The sequence below is a fragment of the Cryptomeria japonica genome, chromosome 10, assembly GCF_030272615.1.
Source record: "Cryptomeria japonica chromosome 10, Sugi_1.0, whole genome shotgun sequence".
In the NCBI taxonomy this organism is placed as follows: domain Eukaryota; kingdom Viridiplantae; phylum Streptophyta; class Pinopsida; order Cupressales; family Cupressaceae; genus Cryptomeria; species Cryptomeria japonica.
Window position 1 is genome coordinate 674,533,791 of NC_081414.1, and position 20,844 is coordinate 674,554,634.

Consider the following 20,844-nt stretch of genomic DNA (forward strand, 5'->3'; position numbering starts at 1 on the left):
TCAGACATCAACACAAGAGAACACCAAATTTACGTAGAAACCCTGAAGGGGAAAACCACAGTAAGAAAAGCTGTTTGGATCTATTGCCCAAATCTAGCCTCACAAAGTTAATAAATATTTTACAATTTTTTGTAGGAGACACGAATCCCTTAATCCAAAGTGCTGAGCACCTACCCGGATTATGTAATGCCCCCTCTTTGAATAAGATTTAACTATAAATAAAAATAATAAAATTAAAATACAAAAGAATAAAAATAAGATTAAAATTAATATATAAAAGAATAAAATTAAAATTTAATTAATTATAATGAATGGTTGTAATGTCCCCACTTTGGAATAGAATTTAATGGTAAATAATAATAATAAAATTAAAATTGAAAAGAATAAAAATAAAATAAAAAATAAAAATATAAAATAATATAATTAAAATTAAGTTAATGAATGGTCAAAAGAGATGGAATGAAAAGTTGTGACTCCCTCAAACATGAGATATAAAAGGGAGAGTAGAACATCATTTGAAGGGGGATAATTTGGGAATCAAAAGTGCAGATCTGATTGTGAAAGGTTGTGTCCCTTTCAAAGGGCAGAAATAATGAAGAGTTGCACTCTTTCAAAGGGTGCTAATGGTGAAAGGGTGTGTCTCTTGCCAAAGGGCATGCATGATGAAGAGGTGTGACCTCTCCCTCACATTTAGAGATTTAAAGGAAAGGAATCAAAAGCATCCAGGGACATCACTATTGATCAGATCAGATCAGAACTGTTATTAAGTTACATGCAGTAACATCCTTGTTCTTGGTGATATGCATGGGAATGTGCTTAATATATGAAGTCTGATGATATTCTTGTGCAGAATTTAATAGTGATATTAATATAGACTGCAATATGAATGAAAGTCATACTTAATTACATATACACTCATAACAGTGGACATTACAAGTGGTATCAGAGCAATGATCCTGCCATCCTGCAGGGTTAAGAATCTAAAGATGAATCAATGAATCATTCTAGTCAAGTTAAAATAATCTAACAATATGTATATTCAGATGTATGCTCCGTGTTTTCTAGTGTATGCTCTGTGTTTGATTGATATCTGATGTGTTTGCTCCATGAGTGTCTATGATTACTATAGACATATTTGTTTAGGAACATTGTATTTGAGGTCTTAGATGCGTGTCATGCTCCTAATCATAAGTTTTTATTATTAAGTGATATCTATGATATTGTGCAAACCATTTAAGAAGTGATGCGAAGCAAGGATGAGAGAAAACTTGTTATAAAATTACATAATTATGAAATGTATATTTAATTCATATTATCATTTGTATGAAGAATACCCTATGATGTATATATTAAGCAAACTGCCATGGTAGTAATATAAGGAAGTACAAGAAGGGAGAACAGTGATGAGGTCCTCCTCTAGGTACACCACCTCATGGTAGTCGACCGATGGTCCCATATGAGGCCAAGGGGTATAGATGGAGTCCATTGCTCCTTGACTTAGAGGGGAAGGATGTTCAGGACACCCTATTGTATCATTCTTCCTTCATGGTTGATTATTGAGGGAATTTCAATCACAAGAGAAGGATAAAGATGGAAGTGATGAAGGAGAACGGTGATAGGATACCTCACTAGGTAGATCACCTCATGGTAGTTTGACCTGTGGTCCCATGAGGCCAAGAGGGCTCTAACTTTCACTCCTCTCTTGGGCGTAGGATAGAGGATTTCTTGGACACCTTATCGTTCCTCCTTACTCCCACTCTTTTATGGTTGAGTTCTGATAAGGAATTAGACATAATTATGGTTAAGTTAATGTTCCTGACCCTAGCTATAGAGAATTTATGTTTAGTTATCCTTTTTAGAAATTTTTTCTATGGATTATATATACATTTCAATGGTTTCCTAACCTATCGAGGGATCTCAATCAGGTACGCATCTTGTTCCATTTGTAGATTTACATAAAATGGTGATTTTGTTCAAATAATGGATGTTCTATTAAACAAGAAGGGAAAGCTTAAATAAAAATTACAAAGATGTTGTTTCTAAAAGAAACAAACATTAAACAAGAGACAAAAATAGAAACTACCTAAGATGACCATTAACTAAACAAATAAAAAGATATTATTCAAATACCCTCCCTTAATAGTCATCATTCTAACTACCCAAAGAAAGCTACCCCTTCTTCTCAGAACGTTGCTGCAACAAAAGACAAGAACCTGCCACTGACTCTGCCACTTGCGATGAGTTTGCCACCAACCCTCCCATAAACTGTAGAACTTCTGGAAATCACCAAAACTGATCACAAAACATCCAACCTAATGTTGGGTAACAAATCTCTCTGTACCAGAGATACCGAGTTCAGTTTTTCAAATCGAAACCACGATTTTGAGGAAAAAATCGAGAAACCCTGAAACTGAAGATTACAAAGCATTGTTTTTTCGGTAAAAATGGTAAAAAATCACAAAAGAATTCCACACACTTTTGTGAATTACAAATGCCTAGAAACGTTTTTTGAGAAGAAAATCGAAAAAACCAAACAAGTAGTTGGAACAAAATCCGAAATAGGGATCAACATACATAACATCGTTTTTAAGGACAAAACGGTAAAACCATGCCAGAACATAGAGAGCCCTCCCGAACTGCGAAAACCAGAGAGGAACCATAGGGTCAAAGAACCAAAACCCCTAGGCGACGCTGTTGTCACGAGCTAGTCTCCACTTGGGTAGAGACAAACAGAAGCACGAGCGTCATCTTGCAGAGGTCGCGAGTAGATCCGTTGCAATCAATAGAAGGTAGGTAACTCATCGTACCCATCGTAAACAAGACATAAAACTTGTCGCTCAAGACACAAAACACTCATTGTGGTCCTCAAAGGTACAAAAACCTGTCGCGGTTACAAAGTCCTCAGTTTGCAGAGAGATCTGGCTCAGGTTGTGAGAAAAACGAAACAAACAAATCTCGTTGTTGGCATGGGCACGAACGTCGTGCGAGTACACAAGGAAAAACGTGGATACACAGGGGTAGAGAAGCCGCATGTTTTTCACGCGCCTGGCCATAGAAAACAAAGAAGACCAGGTTGCGGGTTGCAGAAAACAGGAGCCGTCAGACAAATAATCATAGGTCGTGCTTGATACAAAGGTCGCGGCCGAAAGAGCACGAGCTAACGCAAGCAAAAGAAAAGGCATCTAAAAAACGCGAACAAAGACAGAGTTTCCAGTGAAAAAAAAAACCCCACGTGTTCAAAAGGTCATGCGTAGAGGCGAAAAAAATCTTGACACGAGCTTCACAAGAAAACAAATCTGCGAAAAGACACAGTTGCAAAGGGAAAAAACAATGTCTTGAAAGGAATCTTGAGGAATCTTGTTGCAAAGACCTTTTGTCGTGAAAGTAACAGGCGGAATATTGCAGTCACGAACATGCAGTTTTCATGTGAATTTCAGAGCGCCAAAACCTTCAAGGAAAAAAAATCCAAACCTTTGAAACTTTTTTTAAAAAACAGTAAAATTTTCTTTCAAAAATTTTATTTAAAACTTCTAAAACTGATCCCAAAAAGCTGAGCTCTCCCATGAGGGAGACAAGCTCAGATCGGCTCTGATACCATGTTCAAATAATGGATGTTGTATTAAAGGAGAAGCAAAAGCTTAAATAGAAATTACAAAGACATTTCCAAAAGAAACAAACGTTAAATAGAAGACAAAAATAGAAACTACCTAAGATGAACATTAACCAAACAAATAGAAATATATTATTCTAATAGATTTAGGGCAAGAATTAGGATTTTTACAAAAAAGTAGCAGCATGTTTATTCCATGAGTGTTTCCAAAGCCATTTCATATTGGGAATCATTTTGAACATGCCATGATCATTGCTTGAGGACAAGCAATCTTGAGTGGGGTGGACTGTAACGTCTCCACTTTGGAATAGAATTTAATGGTAAATAATAATAATAAAATTAAAATTCAAAAGAATAAAAATAAAATTAAAAATTAAAATATAAAAGAATATAATTAAAATTTAATTAAGTTAATGAATGGTCAAAAGAGATGAAATGGAAAGTTGTGACTCTCTCAAACATGAGATATAAAAGGGAGAGAGAACATTATTTGAGGGGGGATAATTTGGGAATCAGAAGTGCAGATCTGATTTAAATAAGAAATGTAGATCTGATTGTGAAAGGTTGTGTACCTTTCAAAGGGCAGAAATAATGAAGAGTTGCACTCTTTCAAAGGGTGCTAATGGTGAAAGGGCGTGTCTCTTGCCAAAGGGCATGCGTGCTGAAGAGGTGTGACCTCTCCCTCACATTTAGAGATTTAAAGGAAAGGAATCAAAAATATCCAGGGACATCACTATCAGTCAGATCAGAATTGTTATTAAGTTACAGGAAGTAACATCCTTGTTCTTGGTGATATGCATGGGAATGTGCTTAATATATGAAGTCTGATGATATTCTTATGCAGAATTTAATGGTAATATTAAAATAGACTGCAATATGAATGACAGTCATACTTAATTCCATATTCATTCATACAAGGGGACATTACAATGGTTGAAAGGCATGAAATGAAAAGTTGTGACTCCCTGAAACATGAGATAAAAGGGAGAAGAGAACCTCATTTGAAAGGGGGATGGGGGGAGGAAGAAGAAAGAAGGGGGCATGTGAAACAAGGATTGATGGAAGTAGAAAGGAATAGGCAGAAATGATGAAGGATTGTTACTCTTTTAAAGGGTGATAATTATTAAAGTTTGTGACCCTTGCAAAGGGCAGATATGATGAAGAGGTGCGACTCTCCCTCACATGGGAAGATATAAGGGGGAGAAGATTTCATTTGAGGAATACATCCAAGAGAGATCAATTTGGGGAATAGAAAATAAGCATCGTAATGAATAATTAGAAGTGTAGATCTGATTTGAATAATAAGACACCAATGAGGAGACATGATCCCTTTGAATGGATATCTCTTTCCAAAGAGATGTGTCTCCTCAATGAGATATGAAGGTATAAAAAGAGTAAGTAATTAATGGAAGAGGATCATCATCGGATTTCTCAAGCGGAATCAGATTCCAAGCACAGTCAGTAACTAAATACATTTGCCAAGGAAGATCAAAGCATTCAGCATAACAGCACTTCAGTCCAGGATCGACTGATAGAATTTGAACAGCATATAAACCAAAATGAATTCATTTTGAGATCAGGTATAATACGACAGACTGATACTATATCAGATCTGCCTTCCTCAGCACTTTCCTTCTTACAATCACTTGTTTCTTATATATAATAGATAAGCATTAAGTGTATGTTCCTGTAGAATATAAGATATGCTTGATTGTCTGAGTCCCATCTCCTGGGAAGGGCCTGGGATGTAAGCAAAAGGGGTTTAAGAGGGCTAAGTAGGCCATCCTAGAGTTGGCCACAATGGCTCCTGGGACTACTTACATCGAAGAGCCAAGGAACCCACTTATGACCTCCACCCAATTCCACAAGATGGCACTTGTCTTTAGGGAGATGAGACATTGATGGGGGAAAGCAGGTACAAGCAACCGACTAAGTGGGCCACCTCGGTGGATGTCCTTATTGATTTCCCATCGAGGCCAAGAGGGCTTTGGCATTCACTCCGCTCTTGGGCTGAGTGTAGAAATGGCTTCGGGCGGACCCATCATGTCTCTTCCTCCAAACTCTAATATGTCTGTATATTATTATTGATAGTATACAAGTATGATGTGATCTTGTCTAACCCTAATGAATAGTATATGAATATTATTTGTATATGTTGCTTATGTTGTGATTGCAGGATTCAAATTCAGAATCACATTATTTAAAGAGATATTTTACTTGGTTAATCCTAACCTTAATTTATTGCAATTGCGATCCTAGGCAAATTAGGAAGGGGACATTACAGATTATGAGGCACCAACCTCAGTTACAATTAAGATATAGAAAATACAAGAGATATATCACGTGGACCTTCCAAACTCAATCTTCATCATCTGTCTGATATGATCTGATTCAGAACATATTCACTGTGTATGAGATGTGCATTATAGTTCACATACATCACAATATGTACTCCTCGCTATTGAGTACACAACTTGTACAACTTTTGCCACTTCCACAACAATCTCAGCCACCACACATTGGAACGAAACTGATTGGTATTATATATGCATTCCAATTACATCTTCATGTCGGCCTAGAAAATATTTACAATATTTGCAAGTCCGCTACAGGTACATTCCTTAAACCAAATGTGTAGTTGGCTCGGTCCTAAAGCCAACACATTACACAAGGAGTAAGATCATGATATGCATTACCCTACACGAGTTCAATTGGTCCCAAACTACCTTCACACACTTCCTCCAGTTGGTGCACGCTACCTCCATCTTGCGCATCCAATAGGAACGTTACTTTCTGTCCGCTTGACCAAATCCTCTGAAACTTGGATAGAACATGCTTCATGTTTAAATTTGCTTCCAAACTGTAAGCCATAACTAGTAACTGTGGTAGAATGTGGTACCAAAAACCATGACAGTGCAACTGGGTGCACATACTATGATTGAGCAACATAGCTTAGGAACCTACTGCAAACACTTCTAGACCTCCACAAACATGCTCAATCAGGAACAACTGACACTGAAACGTAACGATAACATTAAGATTCTGCAAGAGAGCTAACCAACAGTATTAGACTTTGACCTTTGTTGTTATCAAATGTTCTGACATAACACAATCATCTTGACATAAATGACAACACTTTATTCAACATTTGTCACCTTGCAGATGCAATTTGTAGACCATTTGATCTATTCTAGATTCATTTTCTATTTCATTGCCACATATTGGGAGCAAGTGTAGAAATCGATCAAATAGATTACCTCAATGATATGATTGATCATTGCCCAAGATTGTTAAATCAACCTTGTGGGGTGGAGGAAATTGGAACGTTTGATCTAGTCTCAAGCATTGCCTCCCTCCTTGAGGTGATCAAGACATTATTCTTCTCAAACATTTGTCCCTCATTCTTCTCTTTTTCCATTCACATCAATTGAGTGCATAATCATTTGATGGAATGAGTGGATAAATGGTGGTTCTTCAGCCCAACTAAGACATGAACCTTTCAAACTTTTTCCTCAATATGTGAATGTAAAACACAGACGATGGGTTATTCCAAAAATAGTTATAAAAAATAGAAAATAATTTAAAATATAGACCAAATTGTTTTGGGTTTGCAACATATTTAAAAAAAGATTCTTCATGGGTTCTCTTGGGTTTGTCAAAGACAAATCCACAAGTCAAATCTTGAACTCTAGTTGCATTGCTGCTTGCATCGGAATAGTATTCAGACCCAAAATGAATTTTACCCCAATTGACAAGTTAACAAGGACGAACTGGTAACATAAGCTTGCCTTGGATTAGTATTCAGACCCAAGATGAAGTGTACCCAAATTGACAAGTTAACAAGGATAGACTGGTAACATAAGCTTGCCTTGGAATAGTATTCAGACCCAAGATGAATTGTACCCAAATTGATAAGGTAACAAGGATGAACTGGTAACATAAATAAAATCTTTAAAAATGTATAATTTATCAATAACTCGTTAAAATTTAATAAAGACCTAAACACTCATTCAAATTTAATATTGATAAGTTTAAATTAATTATAAATTTTAATAAACATAATATTTATTATAAGAGCTTTAAATTGAAATTTATCATTAACTCATATCAAAATCTAATATAAACCTAAATGTAAATGAAAATCAAATTTTAAATCAATATTGAAAGTTAATAAATATAAAGTATCCAAAAAAATGAATTTTTTCATAAAATTCAATAATATGTCATGAACTGTTAAAAATGTTAGTACAAATAATAATTTATAAACTATCAACAATATTAATATTATTTATAAATATTAAACCTATTTAAAAATGCGGACTTGTTATTACTAGCCATAGATATCTGGTTTTGGCTGTTTGAAAGGTGGCATTCCCCACATACATGATTTGATTTGTTGCATTCATAATGGAATGTTCCAATGTGGTGGTCACTAGCCTCTACCATCATGACTATGACTTAACCACTTTATGCAAATTTGATTGACTCTATTGCTGCTGAAGCTTGATGTGGAAACCGAAAACTTTGAACCCATCCTGATTTATTCAAATAATTACTATATTACAAGGTTTAAAACAAGTTTGTTGTTGGGATAGGGTCTAAAACCAAATTTGTGTGCATTGTTTTTTGTGTTGGCAACCAATTGTTGTTTCTGTAGAAGACTAAGTTTGACAAAATGCTCACCTGTTGAAGATAAATTCAATTAAAAATGTTAACTTTGGTGATCAGATTTATAATTTCAAAATTATCTGATAGTTGTCTAGAATCACCTCTCAAAGAAGAATCAACTTGGTTTAAATCCAAGGTTCAATATGCTTTATTAATGGTGATCTGCTGAATAGACAGATCACGTCTAACTGATCTAATGCAGATTGAAAGGTGATAGAGAATATGCAGAACAAGGAGTTCGATGTGCTAATAATACTGTATGAATTTGATATACTGAAAGAGGAATATAATTTCTTATACTACTAATCAATCTTCATATGGAGGGAGAGATTGATATTAAAATACCTAACGTGATGCCTGTACTAAACAATACATATCTTATCCAATCATCATGTCTCTCCTAGAAGCGAGTATGTATTAATGCGACTAACTACAGAAATGTTAATTCATTTAAGCAAAGAATCGATTCATGCATTAGTCGATTAATACTATTTTTATCATAACTAAATTTTAATTATTTGGTTAACTAAGTTGTCTAATTCCGATTAGACAACTTAGATGATTCAGTCAGATTGGAAGATTGCTTACCAACGCTAATCTTCAACAAAAAATGGTAAAAAATAGCATGTTTTTAATGATTTTTTGGGTGAAAAATTGCATTTTTCTTGAGGCTCAAAATGATAAAATCTGATGATTTACAATTTTATGATTAATCGTGACTTCTGTGTCCATGGTCAAAACATTCATAGAATGGCATTGCAAACACATGATATTACATCCATGTCACTACTTACTAGAAAAAGGTCCTAAAGTAGTAGCCAAAAATTCAACGTCCAAAAAGATAGCAAATATAAGGAAAAGCTTAGTGGATGCTATCTTCTACTCATCATTTTATTTATTTTTCCTAAAATGTGTCATCATACTATTTGAATGAGTACCATATGCATTACTTTATTTTAGACCTCACTTCATTCAAACTCATCATTTTATTTATTTTTCTAAAATGTGTCATCATACCATTTGAATGAGTACCATATGCATTACTTTATTTTAGACCTCACTTCATTCAATCACTCCCCTTGCACAAACAATTTACTTTTACTTAAGCTTGGACTGAATCTAGCTAAAATGCAATCTATGTTATTGAAGATCACAATAATAAGTTTTTTTATTGCATATCTTGTTAATCATAGCATGCTTTGGTATATATACTTGATAGTACATGATGTTCTAAGTAGATTTGACATTCCTAGGTTTTGAAGTTGCTTTTGACTCAAACAATATTGCTTGAATGCAGGGAAAGAATTTTGGAGTATAGGCATGAGAGTCAGATGCTTGATCAGTGTGGCCGGTTGTATGACGTTTCAGCATTGAATGAGGATTTTGAGCATGATGCTGCTCGTATATTGCAGGTTTTGCACACTAATCTGAGAGGCTTTACATTCTTTCACCAAAATTTTCTAGGTGTCATTAATTTGTATGTGAGAAGTGCACTATTTGTATAGCACAGGTGAAACATTCTTTTTCTTCACAAGGACTGAATAAAAATCTATGCATTAATAATTGACAAAATTCATCTACATAAAAAGTAGACGTCTAGGGATGAGAAGAGGGGGTTTGGTGCATTGCAGGCTCACTTTTTGATCCATTTTCCTTCATCTTTTTCTTGCTGAGTGTTGTGCATAGTGGGCTGGTGAATCTGTGAGGCATGCTTACCTTTTTTCCTCTTTTGTTCTAGTTTTTGGTTCCTGTTTTTATCTTTCTTCCTCTAGTGTAAGGTGGCGATCAATATGGCGGTGGCTGGGGGTTTGGGAACCCCCAAAATCTCTCTTTTAAAGCAATTCTTAATACAGATGATTCCTCCTCTTTGGGTCTTGAAAAGGCAGTTCATTTCTCCTACTTGCAATGAAAGATTCTAGATCTGAGCAAAGAATAATTAAATGTTCAAGTTTTAATAGTTGCCTCTAGAAGAGCATGTTAGAATAATATCTACATATATTAATGGTCAATATTGTATTCTATTAGTTTAGACTCTGTCTGTTTAGTTTAATTAGATTATTTCTATTTTCTGCTTTCTGTTATCTTTAGTTGTTAATTTTACACTTTCAGATTAATAGAAAACTCAGAAAACAGAATTAACCTTTAACTTAGATAGTTTGCTGTTAGATTTAGTAAGTTTCAGATTTAGGAACAAACACAGACATAACCAAAATTGAATAAGACACTTATTACCCTGGGAAAACCTCCTAGAAGGAAAAACCCAGCCAGAAAAGATCCTCAGATCTGATTATGGATTATGAATAATATTCTGATTACAATACTTATCTCAGTTCATCCTTAGGGCTGATAGCATCTTCAACTTTCCAGTGGTTTCAGATCTGCCTTTTAACAAGTTTCAGATCTGCCTTTTATTGCACCAACCAGTAGGTATACATAGCAACCAAAGATTTGTCCTTGAATAGCAGATGGATGATATATATGTCTTCAATTGATGACTGTGACCAACTTTAGAACAGCAGGTCCTTCAATTGTCAGTTCGCATGATGAGGAGCAGACTAATGGTTGTAAATTTGCCTTAATGTTTGCATGAATGAACACCGCTTTTGTGGAATTCGCACTCTCCTAACAGCAGAGATAACAATGGAGAGAAGCTAATGGAGTTCGCACTTTGCTGAAGATATTCGCCTTAATACTGATGTATTTCGCACCTCTTACTTGCAGACATAATTCGCCTTTTGATGTGTGTTCTAAAAATGAATGACTTACTTCATCATCTTGAAGTACACACATATATATATCTTTCTCTTGGCGGTAGACCTCTAGGTTGGCTTGCAATAAACATTTTATTTATTAATTACTTTTCCCTTAACACGTTTCGTTTGGGTGAGAGGCATATCATGAGGCGTGAGTTATAAGGTTAGCCCTATTGGAGAGTGGCATGTGAGAAGGGCCTAGACCTAAAGGGCGGATTCCAATGTTGCCTTAGGCAATTGGAATCCGCTCTTCACCCTAATTAAAACTAACACTCCCTCTTAATTAGGGAGAAGAGAATATAATCAGAATGTCACTATCTTCCATCTTGCACACAAGCAAAGAATGGATTACATAATCAGAACATAGTAGACTTCCATCTTGCACACAAGCATAGAATGGAATTACGTAACAAAAATCTTCCATCTTGCACACAAGCAAAGACTGAAGCCACCTTACATTGCCCGCAGAGGGTGGCAAGGATCTTTTCTACCATCTTACATTGCCTGCAGAGGATGGTAACAATTACTCTTCTCCCTGAGAAAACTACCACCTTACATTGCTCGCAGAGGGTGGTTGATGCAACACAATGCATCACTGAGGTTGAGACTCCCTCTCAACCAAGGTTTCATTTTCTGAAATCCCAAGCCTGTCTCTGAAGTACACAAACTTCACCTTGGATAGAGGCTTGGTAAGGATATCTGCAATTTGATCATCAGTGCTGACATACTTCAGTTGAATAGCACCTCTTTGCACCATATCTCGAATGAAGTGATAATGAGTTTCCACATGTTTTGACCTGTCATGGAACATTGGATTAACTGACATCTTTATGCAACTCTGATAATCACAATGAATGACTGTGGGTTTCCAAGGTTGTCCAAACAACCTAGCAAGAAGTTTACGAAGCCACACTCCTTCCCTAGAAGCAACACTTCCAACAATATACTCAGCTTCAGCTGTACTTAGTGCCACCGAGGACTGTTTTCTGCAAGCCCAAGAAATCACTGCAGATCCTAAGTTGAAGCAGATGCTTGAAGTACTTTTCCTATCTTTTACACTTCCTGCCCAATCTGCATCTGAGTAACCTTCCAGGGTTATTGGAGTTTTCATTGGATACTTCAGCTCAAAGCCAACTGTGCCTCACAAGTATCTCAGGATGTGTTTGGCTGCAACAAGGTGAACATGTTTAGGCATGCTCATGAACTGGCTAAGAGCATTCACTGCATAGCATATATCTGGTCTAGTGTTAACTAGATACATCAATGATCCAATCAACTGCCTATACTCAGAAGGATCTGCAGAATCAGAGTTAGTTGCATAAACCCTCAACTTCTTTAAGGATTCCATAGGAGTAGACATAGGTTTACAATCCATCATTCTAAATCTTTTCAAAATATCAATAGTATGCTTTCCTTGACTTAAGAAAATTTCGTTAGGTCTTTGCCATACTTCTAGACCTAGAAAATAATGCATTAGACCTAAATCCTTCATTTCAAATTCTGAAGCTAATTCTTTCTTACATCTAATAATGAGTTCATCTTTACCAGTAAGAAATAAATCATCCACATATAGAACTAGAATTAGCATTTCATCATTAAATACTTTAAAGTAAATGTTAGAATCAACATCATTTTTACAAAACCCTAAGCTTACCAAGTACTTATCAATTCTTTCATACCAAGCTTGAGGGGCCTGTTTGAGGCCATATAGTGCTTTCTTTAATCTGCAAACATGAGTTTCTCTTTCATGGATCTCATAACCCTCAGGTTGTTCAATATAGACTTCTTCCTCAATGACTCCATTAAGGAAGGCAATCTTAACATCCATTTGATGTAGCTTCCAACCTTTAGCTGCAACAATGGCTATTATAGTTTTAATAGAATTATATCTAGCAACAAGAGCAAATGTTTCTTCATAATCTATGCCTTACTTTTGAGAAAAACCACGAGCTACAAATCTAGCTTTATGTTTCTCAATACTACCATCAACATTATGCTTAATTTTAAATAACCATTTAGAGGAAACAACAGACTTACCTTTAGGTCTAGGCACAATATCCCAGACATCATTCTTGATGATTGACTGATATTCTTCATCCATGGCTAACTTCCAGGCATGATGGTTCAAGGCTTCTTCAACATTGCATGGCTCAAACTCAATGAGATTGCTCATCAATGCAACATAGTTGGAGAATACTTGAGGCCTCTTGCTTTCTCTAAAGGTACCTCTGGGGGTTGCAAATCTTTCAGCTTCTTGAATGGTGTTTCTCACCCAAAGTGGCCTTTTTTTGCTAACCACAAAGTCACCAGGTACATCCGTGGGATTCATAGGCTCAGGTGGGTCATCATGCACTTCTTGAGGTGGAGGCACAACAAACTCCCTTTGAACCTCAAGATTAGTATCAACATTCATATCTTGATTATCATTAGCCTCATCAATAACAGGAAAACCTTTTGACTTCTTAAATGCAATGTCTTCTTAAAGTAACATCCCTACTTACCTCAACATACCTTTGACCTGAAATGTAGATCTTGAAGGCTTTGGAGGATTCACTGTATCCAACTAGCATTCATTTCTTTCCGGAGGGCTCCAACTTAGTTCGTTTTTCTTTAGGCACATGAACATAAATAGGACTTCCAAAAATTCTCAAGTGGTTGATGTTAGGTTTGAATCCTGAGAAGGCTTCTTCAGGAGTCATATTCTTTAGAACACGGTGGGGACATCTATTCTGAATATAGACTGCTGTTCTAGAAGCCTCAACCCAAAGAAAAGTTTGCAAGTCTTGATCATGGATCATGGCCTTTGTAGCCTGAGCAATAGTCCTATTCTTTCTTTCAGCAACTCCATTTTGCTGAGGATTGTAGGGAACACAAAACTCCCTCTTAATTCCTGACTCAAAACAAAAGTCATAAAAACTGCCAGAGGTATACTCACCTTCATTGTTAGACCTTAAGCATTCAATTCTTTTACCAGAGATGTTTTCAGTCAATGCCTTAAATTTTTTAAATCTACTTAAGACTTCATCAGATTCTTTAGTCTTTAAGAAATAAATCCAAGTTTTCCTAGAGAAATCATCTATGAATATTACATAATAAAGAAATCCACTAGGGGATGCTATAGATGTAGGGCCAAAAAAATCAGAATGAACAAGTTCTAGTTTTTCTTTAGCTCTACTTTCACTTCTATAAAAAGGACTTTTAACATTTTTACCCATAGCACAACCTTTACATGAATCATGAGATTTACTGAGTTTAGGCATACCTTTAACTATTTTTCCAAGAGAGGGAAGAGCTTGAAAGTGTAAGTGCCCAAGCCTTCTATGTCATAGCTCACAGGATTCAGGGGCCTCATTAATGAGGTCTTGACATGGTTAGAGGAAAGCTTATACAAACTATCATATCTATTTCCAATGACACAAGCATATTTAAAACTAGATTTATTAGGCCAAGCAAGTACTTTACCCTCAGAAAATGCTACTTGATAACCTTTATCTTCTAGAGCAGAAATAGAAATTAAGTTTCTTTTAATTCCAGGAACAAATAAGATGTCACTAAGGTGAACTGAAATACCAGAGTCTAAAATTAAAGTAGTGCCAGAACCTTTTACCGAGCATCGAGCATCGTCACCAATTACCATATGTAGACTGGTATCATTTTCTACTAAGTCTGAGAGATGTTCACGATAGCCTGTGATGTGTCTGGAAGCACCACTGTCAATCATCCATGTGTTACTATCTGAAGGTATGCTGCTTGATAAGGCAGAGATGAATAAGAAGTATTCATTTTGTTTTGAGACTTCATTTAGGTTGGCTTCCTTTTGCATGGGTTCATTCTGACATTCCTTAGCACAGTGACCATGTTTGTCACATCTGAAACATTGAACACGAGAGAGATCTCTTGGCTTCTTCCAAGAATACTGAGAGCTAGGTGGTCTGAAATCTCTACTCCTCTTGGGATTATTTTTTTTCCAATTACCACCTTTCTTGCATTGGGTTGCAAGCATATGTTGATCATCCACTTGAGGACTTTTGGGTTTTCCCCTTGTGGCAAGGTGAGAATCCTCATGAAGGCAATCGTTCCGAAAACGATCAAAGGTTGGGAATTCAGATCTCCCACTTATGGATTGAATGAAGGAGTCCCATGAGTCTGGAAGACCATTTAATGATATCATGACAATATCTTTGTCTTCAATGTCATGACCAATTGTGCTTAATTGATCCTTTAGTTTTGAGATCTTCATGAAGTAAGACATAACTAAATCTTCTTTTGCCATTTTAATATGAAGTAATTGTTGCCTTAATGCAATTGCTCTACTGAGGTTATTGATCTCATAAATACCTTCTAGATGTTTGAATATCTCTCTAGTTGTAGTGAACTTGGAGATGGAGGTGACAAGGTGATCTCTAATTGAGTCAATGATGAGCTTTTTGGATGTGAGGGCATTCCTTTTGAATTGCTTTAATTCTTCTTGATCTATGGGCGCGGTCAGCTCTTTGTCTTGCACAAACTGACTGAGATCATCTTCCTCAAGAGCAAGCAGGATACGGACTTTCCATGTAGCAAAGTTAAGAGCCCCTTCGAGCCTATCTTCAACTTTCAATCTTGTCATTGTTCTGACTGAAACTGAAACTGAAACAACAAACTAAATAAAAGGCTGCTGAAATTTGAAAGTTAATATATATATGTATGTATGTAACCCATAGCTCTGATACCATGTTAGTTTTACACTTTTAGATTAATAGAAAACTTAGAAAACAAAATTAACCTTTAACTTAGATAGTTTGCTGTTAGATTTAGGAACAAACAAAGACATAACCAAAATTGAATAAGACACTTATTACCCTAGGAAAACCTCCTAGGAGGAAAAACCCAGCCAGAAAAGATCCTCAGATCTGATTATGGATTATGAATATTATTCTGATTACAATACTTATCTCAGTTCATCCTTAGGGCTGATAGCATCTTCAACTTTCCAGTGGTCTCAGATCTGCCTCTTAACAAGTTTCAGATCTACCTTTTATTGCACCAACCAGTAGGTATACATAGCAACCAAAGATTTGTCCTTGAATAGCAGATGGATGATATATATGTCTTCAATTGATGACTGTGACCAACTTTAGAACAACAGATCCTTCAACTGTTAGTTCGCATGACGAGGAGCAAACTAATGGATGTAAATTTGCCTTAATGTTTGCATGAATGAACACTGCTTTTGTGGAATTCGCACTCTCCTAACAACAGAGATAACAATGGAGAGAAGCTAATGGAGTTCGCACTTTGCTGAAGATATTCGCCTTAATACTGATGTATTTCGCACCTCTCACTTGCAGACAGAATTCGCCTTTTGATGTGTTTTCTAAAAATGAATGACTTACTTCATCTTGAAATACACACACACACACACACACACACACATATATATATATATCTTTCTCTTGGCGATAGACCTCTAGGTCGGCTTGCAATAAATATTTTATTTATTAATTACTTTTCCCTTAACATGTTTCATTTGGGTGAGAGGCATATCATGAGGCGTGAGTTATAGGGTCGGCCCTATTGGAGAGTGGCATGTGAGAAGGGCCCAACCCTAAAGGGCGGATTCCAATGTTGCCTTAGGCAATTGGAATCCGCTCTTCACCCTAATTAAAACTAGCATTAGTTTCTTTTAGAAACTCTTGCAAGGTAATTGCTTATAAATTGTATTCCTTCCTCATTAATAAATAAGCAATTACCATTGTCCAATTTGTTTTACATGGTATCAAAGTGGGATTTTTCAAGCTAAATTTCGTGGGTTGTTTCTAAGCCATAATTCAAATTTTTTATCCCATGTTTTTTTGGCCTTGTGTTTTGTGTTTGTCATGGGTCTGGTTTGCATGAGTTTGAAAGGATTTTTTGCGCATTTTCTTTTGCAAATCGCGAGCAACGATTTCACCCGACATTCTTTGCCCACGAGATAGAAATTTTTGGTGTCGATTATATTTTTTTTGTGCTGCCTGTGTCTTCTCTCCGCGACGTGATATTTTATGCCCACATTTTGGTGATGTTTTTAATTGTTTTTTTTTTTTGCATTAAGCTTCTTTTGAAACCCGCAGCCTCTGCAAGTTTGATTCATACCCCTTCAAAAGTTAACATCGCGTTTTTTTTTACAAATCACGATTTGGTTCCTGGTATGGTTGCAATTTTTTATTTTTTGCAATTGTGACTTTCCTTAAATCATCGGTAATGATTTGAGGCTAAGTTCCTTTTTTCTGCAAATGTCGGAATCTATTTTCTTTTTCATCTGAAGTTAGGGTTTCTTTCAAACCTTTTGAAACTTGCAATGACGACTAGAGTTTTTGTGGCTAGGGTTTCTAATACCCTCTGTTTCTGAAATTTTTGTACCTGTGGCCTAGGGTTTTGAGCTTCAGATTCTATGTACCTAATTTGCATTGGAATCCGTGCCTTAGTGTTGCTGTTTTTCAGTGTATTGGGATTCATGCCTCATCAAATTTTAAATCTGAAGCTTCTATCTTGATTTTTGTGTCTTCACCAGTTTGACCTCGGGGTATGTGATGGTGTCCTTGACAAATATTATGCTTGAAAGCAACCAAAAATTCAATGGGAAAAATTATAATACTTGGAAGTAGCGCATGATGACTATCTTTGAATATCGTTGTTTGGCAGAAGTTGTTCTCGACACCACCTGTCGTCCTACTCTTGCCGGAAAGGATTAGGATAAGTTTGATGAGCGCAACTGTGAAGTGGTGATGCTTATCAAACTTTTAGTGACTGATGATCAACTGTTGCAAGTGCCCTTAGGGAAATCAATTGCTTAGATCTGGAAGAACTTGAAGGATCTCCATGAAACATCAGATAGAGCCGTGCGTTTCTTCTTAAACATGCTCTTTTTGGTCATGATGGACGAGAAGACATCCTTGCAAGAACACTTGACAAAAATAAAGGACATCTGTGATTAGTTAGAGGCAATTGGTCGAAAGATGGAGGAAGAAGACATGTTAGTCAACACTCGGAAAAGTCTATCAAAGTCTCATGAGCATTTCATTGAAATGATTGACATTACTTCAACTGATGTTGATTTGAAGTTTCTTGATCTTTGCAACAAGCTTCTACAACAGGATCGTTGGAGACAATAGTTTGGTAGTAGTGCTAGTTCGTCCTCCACAGAACAAGCATTCTCTGCTAAGTCTTTTGCTAAGGACAAAGGGAAAGGTCAATCTTCTCAGTAGAATGGCTCAGGTCCTTCTCAGGATAGCAAGAACAAAAAGAACGTTCAATGTAACTATAGCCACAAGTATGGTCACATGAAGGTCGATTGTTGGCATCGGTTGGCTTCTGAGCAAAAGAAACAGGGAGGGTCTCGACCCAAAGCAAATGTTGCAGAGCACTCTTCTCAAAAAGAATCTGCCTTGTATGGCTTTATGGCCAAAAGACTACTAGTCGTGATGTTGTGGTGGATGAGACTACTAGTCCTTTTCTTTCATCTACTACTATACGTTCTGAGGATCAGCCTATGAAGGCTTCTTATTTGGGTGTTCTTCTTCCCTTAGGATCACCTGATAGGAGGGCTTCAGATTCCTCTAACTCTGAAGATGAGGAGTCTACCTAGCATGATACTGCACCACCTGATTTTCCTCAGGATCTACATTCAGATGACTTTGTTCTAGGCTTCCGACAACTTAGATCTGATCTCAGTTTTTCCGTCAGCTACATTTCTCGCTTCATGACAACCCCAAAAGTGGATCATTGGGTTGCATTGAAGCATGTGTTGTGATATGTGAAGGGCACTTCAGATTTTGGCATTTGGTATAGTAGGTGCAAGGATCCAAAGCTGATTGGTTTTACAGACTCAGATTGGGTAGCTTCGATGGATAACAAAAAATCCACCTTTGGGTTTGTGTTCAGTTTGGGTACAAGTGCAGTCACATGGATCAGCAAGAAGCAGTAGGCAGTGGCTCATTCCTCGACTGAAGCAAAGTATTGGGGAACAATTAAAGCAGCTTGTGAGGCACTTTGGCTTTCAAGGATGCTTTTTGACCTGCAAATGTCACAAGCAAGGCCTTTTCCCTTTTACATTGACAATCAAGGGGTGCTCAAACTGGCCAAAAATCCAGTCTTCCATGAACGTACTGAGCATGTTGAGCTTCATTGTCATTACATCCTCAAGCTGGTAGAAGACAAACCGTACAGTTTATTCTGATCGAGGATCAAGCTGCAATTATTCTCACCAAGTCTGTGAGCCCAGATAAGTTTGTTAAATTTAGTGGGCAACTTGGTGTAGTTGACAGATTGACCATTAAGGGAGGGTCTTAGAATAATATCTACATATATTAATGGTCAATATTGTATTCTATTAGTTGAGATTTTGTCTGTTCAGTTTAGTTAGATTATTTCTATTTTTTGCTTTTTGTTATCTTTAGTTTCTTTTAGAAACTCTTGCAATGTAATTGCCTATAAATTGTATTCCTTCCTCAGTAATAAATAAGCAATTACCATTGTCCAATTTGTTTTATAGGGCAAAGATCAACCAATTTTGCAGATTAATTCAGAATCTATTGAAGATGATCCCATGTATCTTTTGGAGCATGCGTTAATCTGCAAATTTGTGTGAATTTCCATTTCTTTGCAAATGGATTCTTTTTTTGTGGTTTTTATTAGAATGATACACCGTAACATGTTGTTTGAGGGAGTGTTTTGTTTTCATAACTTGGTGAGTTTATTTATCAAACCTTGGCATGTTGGGGCTGACCTAAGGGAGGAACTTCCAACTAAGAAACCTTTTTGGATTTGTCTTCCTAGGCTTTTGACAGAGTTCTAAAGATAGGACATTATTCAATCAATATTAGTAGTTACTTTTGCTTGTCTTTGTTTTGAAATAAATTTGAATAATCTTCTCTCAAATTCTTTGGAAATTAGATGGGGTATTATGAATTGGGTTCAACAAATAGATTATGAAGCACTGCCTTTCCAATGCCTTGTGTGCCATGAATACAGGCACCTTCAATGAAATTGCTTGCAGTTGGAGTCTAGACACCTACAACAATTTGTGGATTCATAGGTAACTAATTCAAAGGCAAAAGGCAAGAATCCAATGTCTTCTAAAGTTCTAGATACTAATGGGTTCGCCTTTGTAAAATCTTGTGTTAAAGGGAAGATTGGAAATCAACAACAAAGGATAGTTTTAGAGGGATGTTTAATAATAAATTTGATGTTTTGGAATTCTTTGAGGAAATGGGGGCAATGGATCGTGCATGACAAAGCTCTAATGAGCTAGGAGGTAATTCAGTGGGATCTGAGTACTCCCTCTATTCTAGTTAAAATACATTCAATCTCAAAGAAATCACCAAATCTACCAAGACTAAGGCACAAATGGACAAATCATAGGACTCTTAAGAATTGTCATTAGTAGAAGTTGATTCCACTATGATGGATGGAGCTCAAATGTAGTCAAATAATTTTAGGCTTCTATATATCCTTTGCATGAAGGTGGGGCCAAAGAAGATGGCAACAGTTAGGTCCCTACATTACTAGGTCTTCAATAGAAGAGCATGTAATGCCCCCATATTTTTATAAAGTGACTCAATTAAATTAATTAATTAAGCTGTCCAAAAATTAAATTTATTTTATAAGAATGACTTTTAATTGATTAATTTAATTAAAAATATAAGTGTAAATAATAAAATATTGAAATTGTCACTTTATTAAATAAATTTATCATGACAAATCGGCCTATCTTCTAGATGTTTCCTGGAGATCTTTATAAGGAGGTTTTTCTTTTGGATTTGGTACAACGATTGATGATTTCTGGAGACTGAA

At 36.2% G+C, this 20,844-nt stretch overlaps 1 protein-coding gene across 1 annotated transcript in view; it reads left to right on the top strand.

Annotated features, from left to right (window-relative positions):
- LOC131077041 (nuclear pore complex protein NUP58) overlaps window positions 1–20,844 on the top strand; it is a 77,081-nt gene that overhangs the window by 23,937 nt on the left and 32,300 nt on the right. The window contains exon 2 of the mRNA XM_058014405.2: window positions 9,576–9,690. Within this exon, the coding sequence (XP_057870388.2) occupies window positions 9,576–9,690 (115 nt within the window). The remainder of the gene's footprint in view (window positions 1–9,575; window positions 9,691–20,844) is intronic.